The sequence below is a fragment of the Trematomus bernacchii genome, unplaced genomic scaffold, assembly GCF_902827165.1.
Source record: "Trematomus bernacchii unplaced genomic scaffold, fTreBer1.1, whole genome shotgun sequence".
In the NCBI taxonomy this organism is placed as follows: Eukaryota; Metazoa; Chordata; class Actinopteri; order Perciformes; family Nototheniidae; genus Trematomus; species Trematomus bernacchii.
In genome coordinates, this window is record NW_022987582.1 from 8,493,666 (window position 1) to 8,513,307 (window position 19,642).

The 19,642-nt window shown below is 39.2% G+C and overlaps 2 protein-coding genes across 4 annotated transcripts in view; one reads left to right on the plus strand and one right to left on the minus strand.

The window, feature by feature from the left end:
• The window catches only part of adcy2a (adenylate cyclase 2a), a 56,260-nt gene extending 53,833 nt beyond the window's left edge, over positions 1-2,427 (plus strand). For both annotated transcript variants that reach the window (XM_034128144.1, XM_034128145.1), the window contains exon 25: positions 1,489-2,427. In XM_034128144.1, the coding sequence (XP_033984035.1) occupies positions 1,489-1,641 (153 nt within the window). In that variant the 3' untranslated portion in view covers positions 1,642-2,427. The remainder of the gene's footprint in view (positions 1-1,488) is intronic.
• Positions 2,428-3,576: 1,149 nt separating this feature from the next.
• Positions 3,577-19,642, minus strand: part of dnah5 (dynein, axonemal, heavy chain 5) — a 99,036-nt gene continuing 82,970 nt past the window's right edge. For both annotated transcript variants that reach the window (XM_034128142.1, XM_034128143.1), the window contains exons 79-87: positions 19,140-19,385; positions 18,494-18,713; positions 16,950-17,155; positions 16,085-16,288; positions 10,283-10,498; positions 9,232-9,444; positions 7,482-7,634; positions 4,738-4,969; positions 3,577-3,728 (exon numbers count right to left, since the gene is read on the minus strand). In XM_034128142.1, the coding sequence (XP_033984033.1) occupies positions 3,577-3,728; positions 4,738-4,969; positions 7,482-7,634; positions 9,232-9,444; positions 10,283-10,498; positions 16,085-16,288; positions 16,950-17,155; positions 18,494-18,713; positions 19,140-19,385 (1,842 nt within the window). The remainder of the gene's footprint in view (positions 3,729-4,737; positions 4,970-7,481; positions 7,635-9,231; positions 9,445-10,282; positions 10,499-16,084; positions 16,289-16,949; positions 17,156-18,493; positions 18,714-19,139; positions 19,386-19,642) is intronic.

A 19,642-nucleotide genomic window follows, 5' to 3' on the forward strand; every position in this document is an offset into this window, starting at 1 on the left:
ATTTACAAAGGGGTTGATAAAGTATTAGCTCTTTAACCAAGAGACCACTGCATAATGCAAACATCAATACCACTGTTGGACTGGGTGAGACCATACACCACATACACCCCAGCACGTGCACTCCGCTCTGCGAGGGGGACCCAAGTTCCCATCAGCAAAAACACGTCGGTTTGCTATCCTGGCTCCAAAATGGTGGAATGAGCTCCCCATTGACATCAGGACAGCAGAAAGCCTACACATCTTCTGGCGCAGACTGAAAACTCATCTCTTTCAACTCCACTTCGAGCAATACAATTACTAACAAAGCACTTATATACTAACAAAGGACTGGCTTATCTAAAGCCAGTTGAGTAGCACTTGAAATGTTTTGGCTCTATGAAACCTGATGTACTTATATGATTCTGTTTTCGAATGCACTTATTGTAAGTCGCTTTGGATAAAAACGTCAGCTAAATGTAATGTAATGAGATGTTAATTACCATTGGACCATTTTAATTCAATCCAACATCTTGCTGCCGTATACACTCACAAGTTGCTTTTACTATACTAATGTATTACATATGCTAAACAGTAGGAAATTAATCAGACTTATTTAAAACCACAACTATATGTGTGTGACTCAAGTCACAGGACAGGGAGTTTGGTGGTATCAAGATGGACTAGATACTAAAAAAAGAAATCATGGGATTTGTTATAATAACAATAATAAAGAATAAGTCCAGCCCTGACTATGTTCTGTGTTGTTCAACATCAAAGAAGTTTGAGAAGTCTCTGTATCTGTCAAACATCACACTGTGTTAGAAGTTGACAGTTTCTTTCAAGGCAGCAGCACTGCTCCATTTTCATACTAAGACATTTTAAATGTCAGTGCAGATGCTTTAATGATAAAACTATTCTCCCCTCTGCTCATGCTATTTAAGGCAGAAAGGACATCATCTTAACATCTTAAAATCTCAAATGTTCCCCCGGCTTGGGCACTGATAACATATAATGGTTTTTCACCTGCATTACAGCATGTACACATTTAATGGAGCCATCTGCTGTGCACTGCAGCTTATCTGCAGGGATTTCAATTGAATTCCAGGAATGCCTCTTGATATGTTAAGATGTGCAGAGGCAATAAGAAGAAATGGTGATTTATTCCAAGGAAGCATATACATATTTCCCATCTTGCAAAGTCTAAGTAATTATACTGGCTTTTCGTAGTTTTAAACCCACAGAGTTTTCTGGAAACTGCTGTGCTCAATGTTATTTAATGTTTTGAAATGTACAAATTGAATTTAATGCATTAGCAGTGATGTTTCTTTTATGATGGGAATACACCAGTCATGAATTTATTCAGAAATGTTTATCTGGCACATACTTTGAAAAAGTTTCTTAGCTTCCTCTATATCTGTAAATGTATTCATTTGAGTACATTTGTCTGCAGGAATACATTCAGTTGTGTAAGATAGGAAAATAGACTCACCGATGTGGTTCTTCCTGCAGGTGACGGAGGAGACGAGTCGCATCCTTCTGACCCTCGGTTACATGTGCTCTTGTAGAGGAATCATCAACGTCAAGGGAAAGGGAGAGCTCAAGACCTACTTTGTGCACACAGAGATGACCCGCTCACTGTCCCAAGGGAATATAATGCCCTAACACTTGTTCGGAATATGCTGAATTGACACTAAATGAACAGATAGAGGAGATTTGATCTTCTCAAAGCTGTTGCACAGTGGGAAACACGAAGGAACCAGATCTCGAAAGGAATCGGATTTTAATGTTGCATTACAAGTTACGTTTGCCACAGCTGTAGTATACATTTAGTCACTTACTGTATGTTACTAAGTGTAGCATGTACAGCAAAAAGGCAACAACCCATGAAATAAATTGGAAGGTTGGATCCAGAAAAGCCAAAGTGGTCCTGAGATAATCTAAAAATGGTGTTGTATTCTGAATCAGTTGCGGGAGGCTTGCGCTAGTCACTTTGCCATAAAAGCCTCTTTTTCAGCCAGACACATTAAAAACAGAATTCATTAAGTGTTCACTTTCGGGACACAGTACATTTGGATGTCAAACAATGTACAGAAAGACCTCTTGAAGAGCATTTAAAAGACAAAAATGTCAGTGTGAACAATCATACAGAAGGGTTTAATGGATATAAAGCAGTTTGCGTGCCCACAGCTTAACCACACCTTTCAAAAAGGGATACAAAAAGAGACGGATAGAAGATCTGATGTCAAGAGAAAAGCTAAGAACAAGTGTTACAAGGGAAAAGTGCATGAGCTCTGTTGAAAAGGTGAATCTGGCTCTGTTTTAAAAAACACAGCCAGGCCGCAAGGAGACACACCCGTGTGTACATAACTCCATCAACCTTGTTACAAGCAAGAAGTCTTGGATGTATTTCACAGCCAGTCTATGAAAGTAAAAGCATATACAGAAAACTATGAATATATTGTGATATTCATGCATGGCCACGTTTCCTAGAAGTGTCTTTGCACTTTAATCATCTTGTATTCATTGAAAGCTTACAACACTAAAATATGCTAAGTCTTTATGGCCTAGGTCAGATGACTGCTGGAAATGTAAAAATCAGATGATTGTTTTTGTTCAGAAAGGCTGCAGGGATTTAAAGTTTAAAGTTCTGGTTATAGTAAAACTACTGGTCACAAAAGATGATTTTAGTGTAATGATTTTCATCCAGGGAACCTGGGCCTGAGCAGTGTACAAGGTAGCTTTAGAGTGAATATTGTACAGTGGTTTTGTTATAAAGAAAAAACAACCCAAAAAGTATTTTTGATGTTTTGATGATGCCATTGTTTTTTGTATAAACTTCATTAAAATTTCTATGTATTTCAGTTCTATTGAGTGTTATTATTTGCCCGCCATGTTCAAGCGTATCACATGACATGATTTCAATTGAATCTCAGTATAAAATTATTGCTATAAATAAATAAAACCCAGGAAACACATTAACGGTGTTAAAATAAGGACCACATTTGTAATGTAAACAGAAAGAAATGATATGATGCATTTCTTTTTTCATCTGTGTGACATAATTGCACAGATGACCAAATAAAAACTAACTGTAATCTTACCTGATCTAGATGATTCATGCAAGTAGTACGAGGTACACTAGACTAGAGCAACATTTACATAAAGACCAAACTCCAAAAATACTGAAATTACACAACAGTCTGAGTAATCCAGATATGTATAGCTGATCTTCAGTCCTCATTCAATAGCTTTCTTTGGATTCAAATGTAGTAGTTGTGTTTTTTATTTGTTGAGATTACTGTAAAATTGACTGTAAGGGATTGCTGTTGTTCTAAAAGATTCTTTCTACATGGATGATTCAATAGCTTTTTTTCCATTGTCTTAAAGCACATGTTTTACCATTTGCTTACAGTCACAATTTACCACTTTGTGGAAAAAAGTAAGAAGATGACTAAATCTTACAAAAAACAAAATACTTATATAGGGGGTAGAAATGCTCACAGCTGTCTATCCAGTAGACTTTAGGACAATGAGAACTTGACTGATAGGAAGTTAATAATGTCTAACCTACAAGATTAGTGTTTCCACATGAAGCCATCATTTGACATCACAGAGGAGTGCAACACCCCGCAGGATCCAGTATTCTGGAGGAAGTAATGTCTTCAGATCTACAGCTGCGATGTAATTCATGTCAGTCCTTACTGGCTTCTTGTAGATTGGACAAGAGTAGAGACGGGGGTCCTTCACACCTGCAACAAAGAATAACAACAAACAAGTGTCACTTGATACCCAACAATACACAGCAAATTAAACTTTTTTGATAATAGTTGAAAACAGAGCAACAGCAGGCAAAATCATCTCGTAATTAAGGTCCTAATTATACTTCTTATACGTAGAGATATGAAAAATTAAAATCAGTGAGGAGATGTCATTAGGACACACAGCTGCGTTCAACAAAACAAAGTAGGAACAAATCAGGCGAATAACTCAGATTAAGTGAACATGTGGTTATTACTCCCACAGCCCCACTGCATTGTTCTCGGGATTATAGGCAAACACGTCGAGTGTGGAGTGCTACTTGAGTGTACTACGACTCCAGACCCCAAACAGTACCTAAACCAAACAATCCTTTTCACGAGCACACAAACAGCCTATTCTCCAGAGGTGATACACAGGATATCATCTCTTTTAAGGGAGAGGGTCACAATTAAGTAGAGGGGTTTTCAAGACACACACATGCATGTCACACATACTCATAGATGCTCTTGCAACCACTTGACTGCAGAAAACATCCCTCTCCTGTCTCCTTTGCATTAGCTCTCACACACACAAACACACTCCATCCCAACAGCCAGCCTTCTTGTGGGAAAAGCAGGGAGGGTAAAGGGTGTAAACAAACAACATTAAGCGTGCCATTGGATCATTCATTCATTTCCCAGGCAGCCTCGTCTGCAGGCTTCCACTGGGGGCTGTCTCTCTGCTGACAGCCTGAATATTGTCTGGTTTTATCCAGAACAAACACTGTGCAAAATACTGCTGCTAATCTATTCCCAGACAAAATAAATAGCACTTAGTCTGCTTGACATTTAAATGTTACATCACTCCATCCTGGATGGAGGAGAGAAGAGGGATAGACTCAGACTGACAAAGACTTGAAGGACTGAGCCTGTAAAAAAAGACAGGATTAAGGCTCTAGCATAGTCAGATTAAGTTTCAATTCAGACACATCGTCAATTTTGCAAACAAACTCAATCTCACCGTTATTCTCAGCGTACATCCTGATCACAGGCATCATCTCGAAAAGGACTTTGGGTTTGGAGTCGCTGAGCTTGCAGCTGCGGCGATCCCAGCCGGCTCCTTCCAGGTAGAGGCCGTAGACATACACTCCCTCTGCGGGGGGCTGGGTGATGTCATCCTTCATCCATCGGGTCGCCTCATTGCACAGCACCATGCGGTCCAGAGCCCAGCCCTTATTGGCCCGGGTGATCTCCTACAGGTGCAGGAACAAATCCCCAGGTAAAGGCAGGGATGTGGGCAGTATAACACAGCAGATACTAGGAGTGACAGAGTTTACATTTGGCAACTGCTCCTCTCCCAAAGAAAAATATAGATTTTGAGAACAAGGCTGTACTAGAGGTAAATAAAGCAATGTATGGCAGGGATCTATACTCCATTCATGAAGTTTGAGAGAAGCCAAAAGAAAGTAAATGAATACCAAAACATTTGGGAACTAACAAGTCCAACAAACCCCTGCTCAGTAAAATACTGACCTCTGAAACATCAAAATCTTCTCTGAGTATGCAACTGGGATTTTTCAAACTAAATAAAACTAGAATGCAGTCAGCATAGGCGGCGCGTGAGGCTCAGGTTTGGGAAGGCTAAATAACTTTTTTTACCTGACGCTGCCCGCCTCCGGTGTCTATAGATAAGAGATCAACTCAGTGAAAGCACCGCCTGCTGACCAATCAGTGTGCGGAGTTTAAATCTATCAAGTCATATTACAGGATAAAGGAAATACAGAACAACTGCCGTATGCAGTGAAGACGCCGACGTGTCACACTTATCATTCATATCACATCATCAATCACATCATCGATCATATAATATCATAATATATCATATATTTCCTTATCTGAGTCAGCTTCTTGAGCCGTATCTGGCCGTGCAACACTCACAGTGTCACATACTGTATGCAGAAGTATTATTTTAAGCAACACATTAAGTTGACGAAACACTCAACTCAAATGTAATTAAAGTCAGATCACTCGTGTCTTAGATGAGGCAGTGATATCATAAACCTGTTAATGGAGGCCTACGCATTCAAACACTCAAGGTCGTTTATTTATTTTTTAACCAGCTGTTCTGTATTCACCTTGCATATGCAACTATGTGGCTTTTATCCTGGATAAAGTGTTTAAGTCATGGATGTTTAAAGTGTAACTTCTTCATATTTGTCTAATATTATAGTTTCATTTTCATTAATGAAGTATGACGCTGCGCTGTCAGTACGCTTGTCCATGTTTGTGATTGGTCAAATGTTGCTAACCCCACCCCTTGAACGCGCTCTCAGACGGACAGAGAAACCCTGGGTTGATTTACCGAGTTGATAACCAGCATCGTAGGACCGCTTAGCGAGATCTCGTTTGTTAGGGTTAGATAAGATAACTCAAACATATCCAGGGTATGTTGAACTGGCTTCGTAGTACAGTTTACTGGTGGCTGCATAGCAGCCCAAATTTCAAAGACACAAACATTATACATTATATTTTAATTTTACCAGGATGCAGTGACAAAAATATTTGGGAAGGCTTAGCCTTCCCTAGCCTAAAGTACCCGCCGCCCCTGGCAGTCAGATGTAAAAAGCTGATCCAAAATTATTTCTAATTCATACAACTATTTAAAGTTTCTAAATAAAACCGCACTCAGGCGCTGACAAATGCAGAAAGATTTAACACTCATTTGTGAAAAAGATGTATTTATAAATGTTAAAAATGCATTGAACTCCTTACATTTCTTAGCTGCCAGTTAAATTCCTTTTGTATGAGGTGCAGTGTTGGGTGTAACGCGTTACAAAGTAACAAAGTAACGCGTTACTGTAATCACATTACATTTTTCGGTAACGCAGTAATGTAACGCGTTACTGTTATAAATTAAGTAATCACACTACAGTTACTAACATTGTGTGAAAAAATGACTAGATTCTCCCTTTGACAGATTAGACTCTAGTTAGTTACTACTACTACATTCAGAAGTTTACAGTAACTTTGGATAATAACACGGCGGGTTTAATATGCGGAGCCACTCTTTTCCTCTCTCCCTGTCTCCCTCTCCTGACAGCCCGTCTGTGTCTCATGCAGCTCGCTGATCCAATGAATGAGTGACACGACAGTAAATAATAAACATATGTATAACTAGTTTAGCTAGTTCCAGGGGTAGATAAGATTGATAAATGTGATAGGTCTAACTTTTAACAATTTTAAATATTTCTTGTCACTAGAGGGATTTCTGCCGCAGGTTTATATTTTCGTAACATTTGCGCGACTTGTCCACATGCAAAAAAATAAATAAAACAATATTTATTTAAATGGAAGCAGATCATTGTATTCTTAAATGTAAAATGTGCTGTATTTTATACTTGAAAAGTCACCGTTCATTAATGTTTTGGAAGTCTTAACCAGAAAATGGGAAATGCTTTTTCTTAAATGCATATTACTTGTTTTTTGTAGTTGAATAGAAATGCCCATTTTATTTATGTAGCACAATATAACAAATCTATATATATTTTGGATTTTCTAACAAAATATATAATAAAAATACATAAACAACAGGGGCATGCCTTAAGATCTTAAATAGTGTTAAACATTCAGATTACATCCCTTTGTAATCTTCACTCCCCCCGCATTAATCAAAAGTGGCATTCACTAGAAGAAAAGATAAATGTGTTTCATCTGGCCTTCTCCCCAGCGCTGGGTAAGGAGGCATGTAGCCTGATGCCGTGTTACCTGTCTCATGGCTGTCAGGAAGCCCTGTGGGTTGAAGAAGCCTGTCATCCAGAAGCAGTTGGGGCGCCCTTCAAAGATCCAAGCCCGAAACTGCCGGTTCCGCTCAAGCAGCTCCGTGAACCAGAACCCCAGGGTGCTGGAGGCCCACGATGCCTGAAAAGCAGACAAACAACAACATGATGTGGTGGTTGGTAGTACAGGAGCCCTATAGGGGACTGTGCTGTCTCCTTTCCTGTTCACCTTATACACCTCAGACTTTCAATACAACTCCGAGTCATGCCACCTGCAAAAGTTTTCGGATGACTCTGCAGTGGTAGGGTGTATAAGGGATGGACGGGAGGAGGAGTACAGAGCGCTGGTGGGTGATTTTGTAGAGTGGACTGGAAGAAATCATCTGCTTCTGAATGTGGCCAGGACCAGAGAGATGGTCATTGATTTCAGGAGAAAAACTATGGAGCAGAGGCTCCATAGTTTCTATTGGAAATTGTACATTTTACATTTATATAATCTGTTCAATATTTAATATTTAACATTAATATTCCTTCAGTCATATATTTATGTATATATATTTGTATATATAATACCTTGTTAAATTCAACATGTATATGTTATACTTTCTTGTTTATTTCTAGTCTTTGAATTTTTATTGTACAATGCCATGTCTTTTTATGCTGCTGCAACACAAAGAATTTACCAAATTGGGATCAATAAAGTACTATCTTATCTTATCTTATGAAGAAAACCTTACAACGAAACACAGACAACTGTCTTCCAGACGGATCAGAGGAGAAGACAACAAGGAGACAAGAAAAACTGACTGTGAATCACCGCCTGGTGGAGTGAAAGAAAGAATTCAGCAAAAAAAAATACAAGAGATTAGAATGCAACAAAGCAGTCAAGTATTAAAAGCAGATGGCAGTGCAGGTAGAAAAAACTCTAAATCCCATTCGAGAAGCCATTAATGTCTAAATTATTCTAATGATGTAACGTTTACCAGAGCATGACTTGAATGCCAACACTATGATTTCAATAAATGATACGGGAAAAGTAAAATGTCTTTGTTGCTTTCTCTTCCTCCTCCTCTCTCAATATTAATATTCCTGGAATTGGGTGTACTTAGTATGTTAGAAGAGTCACTTTCGATTATCACTTAAATGGATTTGCGTGCTGTGGATACAAGAGTACAGAAACAAAAGGTAAGGAGCATTTGTGTGGGCTACAGAGAGATTAGAGGTTGACTGATGATGATGTGTTCCTTTTAAACAAGCAAGATATATCTGCTGTTATCGGAAACAAACAAAGCTTTGATTTACATGAGAACAATAATAACGTAAGAGAAAATATACCAGCACTTAAGGAAGCTACAATTAATATCTTCAATGTTTTTTTATTAAGTGCCTCAAAGCTTCCTTAAGTGGCTTGTTAGCATTCTTTAATGAAAGCAAAAGGTGTTAATAGCTTTCAGTAGGATAATAAGAGGTCCAATTGGGCGGGGTGATTATGCCATTTGTGAAGAAACTATTTTTTAACTAAAAAAGTAACAAAAGAAACTCATGGTCAGAACAGGCTTCACAAGAAATAACGAGTGGGATCTGCTTTTGTTGTGATATGTTTGCATCCAAATAATTTTAAGTCAAATAAAAGACTTTCCATATATCCAGTGTGAGAAAAAGAGAATGGCTGTGAGTAATATCAAGTTAAGGGAACAGTGGGTGCACATTTTTAATTCAACATGTTTTCTTCAACCAACCTTCTTCCAGCGGGCAGGAATGCGTGCATCATACATGCAATCCAGGGCGTCTCGCAGATTCTCACTCATGATGATGGTACCATCGATAGCCAACTTGAGATCTGTCAGGGTGTTGCGGACCAGGACTATGACCCTCTGCATCCGATCGATCTCCTGACGCAGGAAGATGTTCATTGGTTGGAAAGGTCCCATCTTCAGGAGGCGCTCCCTCACCTGGAAATGTTTGAATCAAATAAGAGTATAAAACTTTAAACAGGCTCGCTATGTCGATATAGAAAGACATGTTTACGAGCTGGAAATGTTCCTGGAATGATTATGAATGAACACCACAAACAACCTTCTAAAAAAATATTTGTTTGGTCCTTTTGCAGCGTTGTAAGTGTTGCATGAAGGTTTTATCTAGATAATACCTACAAACTGTTCAATGGTGTTCAGAAACAGAAAGAACATGATAGACGGATTCTATTAATTTGTTGAAGTTTCTTTAACAATGCAGCCCATGATAGATGTGCCTTTTATTTCTATGATGACATTATTGTATTTACCTCCATTTATTTGTGCATTGTACATTTCGTTATAAAATATTTTTTTGTGGGGATAATCCAGTTTTACTGCTTCCATAAACTGTAAAATCAGACAGATGGCCAGCAGATAGTTTGAAGTGAAAGTGGAGACAGGGTGTGGCGCGCATTGACAAGTTTTCCATGACGTGCTTCGCACCAGTCACATTTTCACCTCACTTCTTCATAAGTGACATAAAAAGGAAAGATAACCCAGAATAAACAAAGCGATATTCACACCCCTCTATTTCTAGTCTACTTCTCCCCCCTGTCTATCACTGTCTCAAACATTAACCGTCTATCACCGTCTCAAGCACACACACCCTTCCATCACCTCACCAACACACATCCCACCTCTCTGACTGCAGCACACCAGCCACTTTGAGAGCGCACATGGTGAGTGGGGGAACATTGCATGATGCTTCACTCTTCCAAACACACAGTTCAAGGTGAACACATGCACATATATGCACAAATATACGTAGGCTTACTTCGAAGGGTACGTAGTCAGGAGGCAGTTTCTCCAGCATGTCGTCAGCCAGCCTGGACACCACAGCCTCTCTGGTTTCCCCCCCGCCTGACGAGCTGTCTTTGGGTTGAATACTGAGGATGGTGTCCAGCACGTCCTTAGCCAGCTTACACTGGTAGGTTATGTCTGCGTTGGGGTGGAGACCGAACACCTCTGGAGTGTCATAGGCTGGCAGAGACTGCAAAAGAGAAAGAGCAACTGTTATTGAACCAGAGGTCACTTCATCTCTCAGAACATTCGTAAAAATATAGTCAGAAAGAAATAGCCAAGAGGTTTTTTCTCTACTCTCACAACAAAGTGCTGTGAGTGAGCCTAAGTTCCCTCAGTGCCCCATGGAGCGGCATATCACCTCACACTGAGCTGGCAGAAACACCCTGGCAGAGCTTATGGGGGGAACTGTCTTTAACTATGTGGAATTTATTTGTGATGCCTTTTTTTAAGGTTGGTTAACTCTTTTTACCTCGGTATTATGACATATTTCCCTCATATTGTACTGCAGTTTTGGTCACCGCTTAGCCACTGTTGGCCAGGGTAAAGTGTAGACAGCCAAGTGAGTCCTCTGATACACAAAGTGTCACCAGCTGCTTCTTTTCCCCCTCCAGTGAAGCTCTTCACTGCGAGTGCGTAACATGTTGGAGATTCGTGACATCCCAATGCAGTGATAAGTTCAGCCCCCCCCCTCTCAAATTTCCAGCCAATTGTGCTCAGTGGGCGTACAACCAAGAAAAAGCTCCTACTTGACTATGTTACTAATGTTTGGAGTAGCTCTGCCACCTATGTGGTTGTATGAGATGTGTAAGATAATACACCTATATATTCATGGCTGATTATTTATTCACAAGGTCAGAGAGCTGCAAGAAATCACATAAAGCTGCTCAACAATATGTTTTTTTGAACAAAATTACCTCATAAGGGTTACACAGCTGTCAAAGATGATATTTTAATTGAGGTAAAGTCTAGGCTTTTGGATTCAAATCAGGGCCCCAAGATATTCTAATGAGGATATTTGAATTTTAGTGACTCAAGAAGTGAGCTGATGTCAAATCAGGGGCAGGGAGGAGAGACGGTGTTGCTTTAATTGCCGTTAGTGTCTCTCTCAATGATGGAAGGAAGCCGGAGCATTGAATACTACAGCGAGACAATTCAGACTATTGCATATAAAGTCCCTTAAGGTCCTTCCTAGTATGTAACTAGTATGTGTATGTGAAAGTTACATTTCGATTTTACCAAGCAACATGAATTTTTTGTCAGCTTTCACATTTCAATGTATTTAAGGCAATTATTATTTTACTTTGTGAAAATTACTACCATTTGTCTCTACATATTGTCTGTAAAAGACGTGGTAAAAGTGGTTCTTGCAGTGAGACAACCGAACAGCATGACACTACAGCTGCACTAAGTTCTGATAACAGTTGAATATTATTTTAATAACATATATTTTAATGTTGATTAACTGCAGACTGTTCATTCATAATCTGATTATTTTTGTAGTACAAAGTGATGAATTTAAAAAACACATTCAAATAATTTTGTATTTATTTCTACAGCCGCTTAATAAACAAACACACCTCTTTCATAAATAACACACTTACTCTGCAATAATGTAATATGTTTTATCTTTCTTGTCATTTATGTTAGGAAAGGACATACCTGAAGGACACAACTGCCTCACTGTTTTCTCCGAGGGGCAAGAAGAAAATGAAAAGCTGATATGAGATTGAAGACCAATACAAGACATTCACTAAGAAACTACTCTTTTATTGTGAACACAAATATCTGCACACTGAATAGTGTGTAGTCAAACAGGACCATCATTTGTTTGTGACAGCTGTGCCCAGTATGGGCTCACAGATGTAGTTTGGTGGTTTCTTCATCAGGCCTGGTCCTCCCCCATCAGGTCACATCCTCCTCCATCAGGCCTGGTCCTCCTCCCAGAGAAAGACCACTCCACCTCAGTCCTCTCCAGCCAAACACACAGACAGGACATCCGTCACACTGAGGTGTCTCCCAAAGTCTCTGCAGCTCCCTGGACACCACGCTGTCTCAATTGATCCACACTGTGAATATGAGAGGGGGAAATGTGTGTAATAAATAGACAATAAGGAGTGGCTCAGTTTTTTTTAAATAAACAATACTATTACTGTATTTCAATATCTCACGTCTGAAAGTTGAATTTAAAAGAAGAAAAAGCACCTAAAATGAAGATTGTTATTTCAATACATTTAGTTGATTTTGTCTTTTTAATTGTTGAAATAAAGTAGATAGAACTGGTATTTAAGAGTTTTAATACAGTCTGGTTGTGGAGGAGGCACACAGGTAAGAGCAATAACTAGCTACCATCACATGTAACTAAGCTTGACTTGAATTTATCAAAAGTATAATTAAGTAACAGCAAACAATCTATATCTAAAATCATGCACATATTTGAATCTTTGCTGGATCCACTGTTGAATTTACCACAAAATATATATTTTAGAAACCTCAAGGATTTGTATGCAAGTATTATCCCAAAACTCAATACCTTTAGATTATTATTTAAAGTTTTGCTGAATAGTTTCATGTTAACTTACCTTAAGCAACGTAAAATGTGCAGACCGGGAGCAACAGACGTAGGTTAGCCGGCTAGCATCACAGAACAGCACTGCTGAGCATGTTAGCTTAGCTTGGTAGCCTCAGCTAGCTCTGGAACTTCCAGCTCGGTGGCAGGAGGTCCCGCCTCGGCTCCGCCTCTTTGCCCTTATAGAGTGGCGAAGTCACGCCCATCTACTTCCGACCCATGGGACCTTATTTCGGAAAAATAATGTATTGAAGTCAATGGAGAGAGAAAACTTATCTTTCGATCCCGTTTGAATTGTGCCATGAATTACACATATGATGCTTGTCAATCTTAAAAAATCATTTCCATGTCAAAAAAGTCACAGTTTGTCGTAAAACTGTTGAAATATAAGACTATGAAAAATACGCAACTAGAAAGACTACAAATCCCAGAGTCGCGTAAGTGATGTCACAATTGTTTTCCTCCACTAAGAGATAGCTAAGATCAGCGCCATATAGATATAATCTATCTATATGGCGCTGGCTAAGATAAGATAACTTTAACAAGATGCCTGTGTGCTTAGTACCAGGTTGTTATCATACCAGCAATGGGTCTTGCTCGTTCTTTTGCTTCCCGTCTGATGAAAGGACCAGGAGTGTCTGGATCAAGCTAGCTAGTAGCTAGCACGTTAGTTAGCATTACAGCCTTGTCATTTTTATTAGCCTTAACATGAAGTAACATTAAGTAACCCAAAATGTTAAACAGTAAGAGTAGTAGTCATATTTCGTGAACCCTTTGAATAGTACTGTCACTGGTGTGATTATTCTATAATACACCATTTAAGCCCGGGGGAGAAATGCTAACGCTAACGCTAGCATCGGCGATCTTCTCTACTTCATGCTATCTGCACAAATGGTTGACATTAAACATTAAAACGACCAGGCAGTTCAGAGAGAATCAAAGGAAGGCAGGCAGGCAGCTTTGCATGACATTCTTCAGGACGTGTTTCATTGTGGTGATAGTGAGGGTAGTCAATCGTTTTGTTGACAAGACAGTAGTGACGGCCATCTTGGTGACGTGTGTTGCTCTGTGAGACCAGAGATGTAGTTCATTGAGCGTTTCACACAAACAAATGTATTACTTCACAGTTTTACGACACATTTTTTTTTTTTTTACTTGCAAAATTATCTTTTAAATTGACAAACATCATGTGTAATTTGTGGCACAATTCAAACGGGATCGAAAGATAATCTTTCTCTCTCCATTGACTTCAATACATAATTTTTCCGAAATAAGGTCCCATGGAGGTCCACCGGAAGGGGAGGGACTTCGCCACTCTATTTGGAGCAGGCGGGAGTTAGACTCTGACGTCACTGTCGAGCCGTTAGTGGCCGACACCGCCTACTTTATGCTTCTCGGCAACTCTGCAGAATCCTATGGGTGACGTCATGGACACTACGTCCATTTATATATACAGTCTATGGTTCCAGTGCGAAACATGGCCAAGACGCAGGAGACGTGAGGCGACGTTCCGTCGGGACGTGTTCTTTGGTGTTCTTTGGTGTCAGTTTGGTGTGTAATGGAACATTCTAACAAAATTACTTTGTGTCTGTCATGTCAACTAAACCCCTAAAAAACTAAGATAGATCCAATATCTAATCTGAACCCTAGCTGTGAATATGACCACAGTAAAACGTTATTGTACTTATCCTGTTAAGCCCCGAGCCTGTTTTTCAGGTTTCAGGCTCGAAAATGACATGCCCAAAACAAATGACTACAACTTAACTTCTAAAAGGGTTATATGAATAATTTCTTTCATCAAAGCAAGGTTACATCTGTGAGTTGGATGTAGAAGTGTCAGAATCAATATAGATTTTTCTCAGTCAGAGTAAATTCAGATGGAACATAGCAAAAAAAGGTAAATTCTTACCTACGCCTAAAGAAAAAACATTACTTATAGTGAAAACCACCCTTGAATGATGGGATGGTAGACTAAAAGCTTTAGGAATCCAAACTACAACATATAATAAGTACCCTGTATCAAGATTGAGGCAAAACAAGTTAAATTTGACCTTTTTAGAGAGGCTTAGCAAAAAAAAGTTCCAGGCGGAATAAGCTTTCGGCACATTTGGGTACATCTGGTTCCATCAGTGCCATTTGACCTTTTTCAGGTACCAGACTATAAAAATGGTGTATTACATTGAATTATCACCATAGGTATTCATTCCATCCAAAGAAAAAAATGTTTAATTAAAAAAATTAATAATAAAAATAATAAAAATAAATTATTTGTGAAAAAAAAAAAGACCCGCCGACGGGGTCTTTGGGGCTTAACAGGATAACACTGTAAGACTTGTTTTATTTTGGGAAAACCTCTTTTCAACTTCAACACACAAGAATGATGTAATGGTGTGAAACTGCAATTAGCACACAAAAAATGGTGTATGAAACTGTGTGATACCCTTTGTCCCTTACCAGGGTCATTTATTTCCTCAGGGAATTTGAACTTTGTTCCTGTCAGTCTGCGTTTGATTTAAATGGAATTGTGTTCTGTTGTGTATTAAGTTTATTTAGATACATAAACATGTGTGTGTATTGGATGTGTGTTTGAATGTTGTGCCTGTGTGTGTTTATTTCAGATGTTTGTGTGTTCTTCAAGGCTGTGTTTGTCACTCTATTTGAGAGGCGGTGCAGAGGAATAAGCTTGCTGAGCCTGGCAGCCCTGGGCATCCATCATAATGAAACCAGCTTTAATGAAACTAGCTCAGGAACTGCCCCCAGTCATACACACACACAGGCACATACAGAACACACACACGCAAACACAAACCCACCAGTTAAACACACAAGCACATTAATAAATCATGCATAATCTGTTATAAAATGAGCATGCTTGCACTTTATCGAAAAATTAAACATGGCACTCCGTCTCTGGATGTGACAAGACTGCGAATGTGGGCATCCTGCAGAAACCTCATATCTCTTAATGTGGATATTTTCACTGTTTGTGATGTCACTTGACGACAACATAGAAAAAACTGAAACAAATGCAAACATGACAGGTGCAGAGCTTGAACAAAAATGTAGGGAGGTAGGGCTTGAATTAGCAAACATACATGTAATCATCAAGCCAGTGTCACTTATCAGAGAATAACAGTGAATATTCAGCAACATGTCAAGTCCTACAAATGCCTGGCGTGTGCACTCAATCATTAGAGTGTAACTCACCTGAATGTATGTCAGATACTGGTCAACATTGGAGCATTTTGGGATGCTGTAGCCTTTGTAAAAGTTGAAGGCAGGTCCGAACATCTCCTCACTGAACCACACTTTGGCAAAGGTGTTGAGGAGCCGCTTGTCATAGTCATCAGTCACTCGGCCACCGTATTGAATCTCTCCAATCATGTATCGCACCGTGGTCCATGACACTCCCTGAGAAGATAACATAAATTATAATACAAGAGGACGGCTAGTACAGTTTTTGAAATGATTACAATAAATGTCTTTAAACAATTTTCTTTAATTTCACATGCCAACATTAATCAAATCCTTAGAAAAGTCTTGACTTTCTTGCTTGGCAGAAACTATGAGGATAAGCGAAACTTTAACTGTAGAAATTGGACAATAGGGAATTGATTCTGCTTCAGGCTTGAAATATCCTCGGAAGCCATATTTGTATATTGACAGGTTGAGGAGCTTCCGATCTAAATTATATTAGTTCATGGGCCAGTTCCAAGTTTCAAGTTGGAGCTGTCATTAAGTAACAGGACTTCTGGAAATATTTGATAGCATACCACAGCATTTGAAAAAAATACCCAACACATTTTTAGTGCATTTTTGTGGCAGGGCTTTTATATTTTTGGTTGGTTTCCCAATAGGAGGTTATTGTTATGGAAAAGGGGAGAGTAAGAGAACAACTGCAACCACCACCTGCTGCACACTCACCCCAACACTATGATGCTATCATAGAGCATTTTAAACCATTCTCTTCTGCACTAAAGAACGGTTTCTACCCATGCCTAATGTTGCCTTCATCTCTTAACTATGTTTTTGTTCACATAGTGGTCTACATTGTAGTTTGCATCGAATATACCTTTTTAATGTCCATGTCATCTAGATGGTTCTGAACAAACTGAACAGTGGCGTTGAAGTCGGCCTGGTTGAACTCGTAGGGGATATTCCATCCTAGAGGCCCGTACTTTCTCCTCTCCTGCACCGTGCTGTGCAGAAATGCCACTCCATACAGCATTGGCTTCCACTGCCCCATGTTACTGACATCCAGAAGATCCTGGTTTATACCTAGAGAGGGATACATGAATGAATACATGAGCAGCTCTATTTAAAAGGTCAGTGAAAGCTACAAATAATTGTGGTTCTACCAGCTTTGGAAGGCTACATTTGGATCTGCAATCCAAAGCCTTACAGCTACAGAAAATTGTTTGCCAACTTCCTCTTCAAAGACAGTGTCATTACATATTTTCCTCACATTCCTTGTGTGTGTGTATGCATGAGAGAGAATGTCAACATTATTAATGAAGCTTCAAAGCTTGGAACTATTCTGTACTCTTGTTGCTACCGCCCGCTGAGTAGACTGCATATGTGCACACTTGGGAACCTAACTGGGTGGGCAGTGCTGCGTACAGGGATATGAATCCTGTCGGCACCCGACTCCAGATATGATACATTTGCATTCAGTAATGTATACATCCGTAAACTTTGCTTAATGCAAATTAGCAAATCTCTTTTGGGAAATCACTGACAGGCACCGTCTCAAAGGGATTTCCTGAGATCTAATGAAGTTTGGGAAATATTGCCAGTTTGGTGAAGTGATTCAAATCTCCATTTAAAAAACAGGGGAACAAAATATCAGCTCCATTATCTTCTGAATCCACATACTGCTTCTCCAAATTTGTGAAAAAGATCTCTGCCATATCCAACTAATAAGCAATCCCATATGTGAGGTTTTGTATCCCTCAAATCCAGAAGGTTCAGTCTAATGTCAATTGGGAATTGTAAAATGTAAAGATGGGAAACAGCTGCTTTGAAGATTTATTGTAAAAATCTGCACGCCCAGAAAATGAAGTGTAATATTCTGTATGTAATGCCATCAACAATTTTATATTCTTCTAATCTGATAAAGAAATACAATTTTCAATTGCAGTTAGATTTAAAGAGCTGAAGACAATTTCCCCAAGGAAACTCACAAAACCCTTTCTGATATTAGCCAGCCAAAGACAGCTGGTTTATATATATTATATATTCTCTTCCTGACTAAAAACACAAACCCTGCGTTTACAAATTCAAAAACCTTACAGGCTTTAACTACATGGGTGTAAAATACACTGAATTAAGCAGCAGTTGAGGATACAAACAAATCTCTTTATTTATTGATTATATGACTTACTTAAAGTCAATGTGTGTGGGTGTCCATGTGAATCCAAAATGAGTAAAAGTATAATTTACCCATTCATAATAATAACACATCCTATTTTGAATGCTTATTATTCTGTTACTTCTTCTAAAAATCAACTAAGGATCAATCTGTGGAACATTTACTTTAATTCCACAAGAATTTGGGACCTTGAAATTATTGTAATCGCCATTAAAATGAACTAAAGTAAACCAAATTGGCCCCACCTCCATAGGTTCTTTTCAGACCCGCCTTGAGGCCCTGTGGTGGTTCGTTGGTGAACTTGATTGACATCTGCAGAAGGGTGATGGGGAAGTGTCTGTGGACCTCTGTAGTTATCCAAAGGCGGAAGCTGTCATGGACGAAGTCTGTCTCTGTCACTGTGTCCATCAGCTCATCCATGAAGTCCAGACCCAAGTGGCAGTTCTGCAGTAAGGCCCAGCCACCCTGATGGACAAATAACAAGAGGATGGTAATGGTTGCAAGAAGCAACTATGAAGCACTTCATAGTTATGATTCACTGAACTGCTACAATACCAATGCAGTATTAAATGTATGTTTACCTTGAGATGAGCTTTAAAAAAATCTCTGCTTAGTAAATAATGAAAAAAGGAAAATTAAGAAACAGGAAATAGGTGGCAATTTTACTCTGACTCAAACAAAGGGCCTGGAGGGTGCAAAGTGATAATGTAGTAAAGATATGAAAATAGGTATATATGTATATAAAAATATATATTTGTGAGCAACTAACCCTGAAAGGTTACGGGGTAATGGGAAACACATTTTTCCAGAGACATATCCCCTCACTGTCACTTGTTCTGTTGTAACACTGAACGATACAAATAAAGCAGTAAGACCACACCATTTACTCACATTAGCCATGGTCTGCTGCAGAAGCTTGCGGGCGTGGACCTCTTGTCCTTGTCCCATGGAGACATATCGTGTCTCAATCTTTAGCCTCTTCCCCAGCGCAATGATGGTGTCAGTTGGATCTGAGCCCATTGACAGGAAGCAGATGAGAGGTGTTCGCGGATCTGATTCCTCCCACGTCTTCTCCAAGTCAAGAATCACCCCTTCAGTGTACTTCTCTCCCATTGCACCCATTATGTATTTACGGGCCTAGAGAAGTAAGGGAAAGTAATGAGGCAAAGTAGATGCGTTTGTTTACTGCCTTGTAATGTAGGAAGTTAAAACTTTATATTGGATTATATTTACTTTCTAGAAGTCTTGAAACTGCATTAATAGTTCAAAGGAGTTCTTTTTTACTGGCTTACTCTTTTCAGTTAATACTGCTGCCGGAGGTCAGACAAGGACAAGTGCTGGACTGTTTATGAGTGCAACAAAACAAATCCTCTCCAGGCTCAACTGCAGTGGAC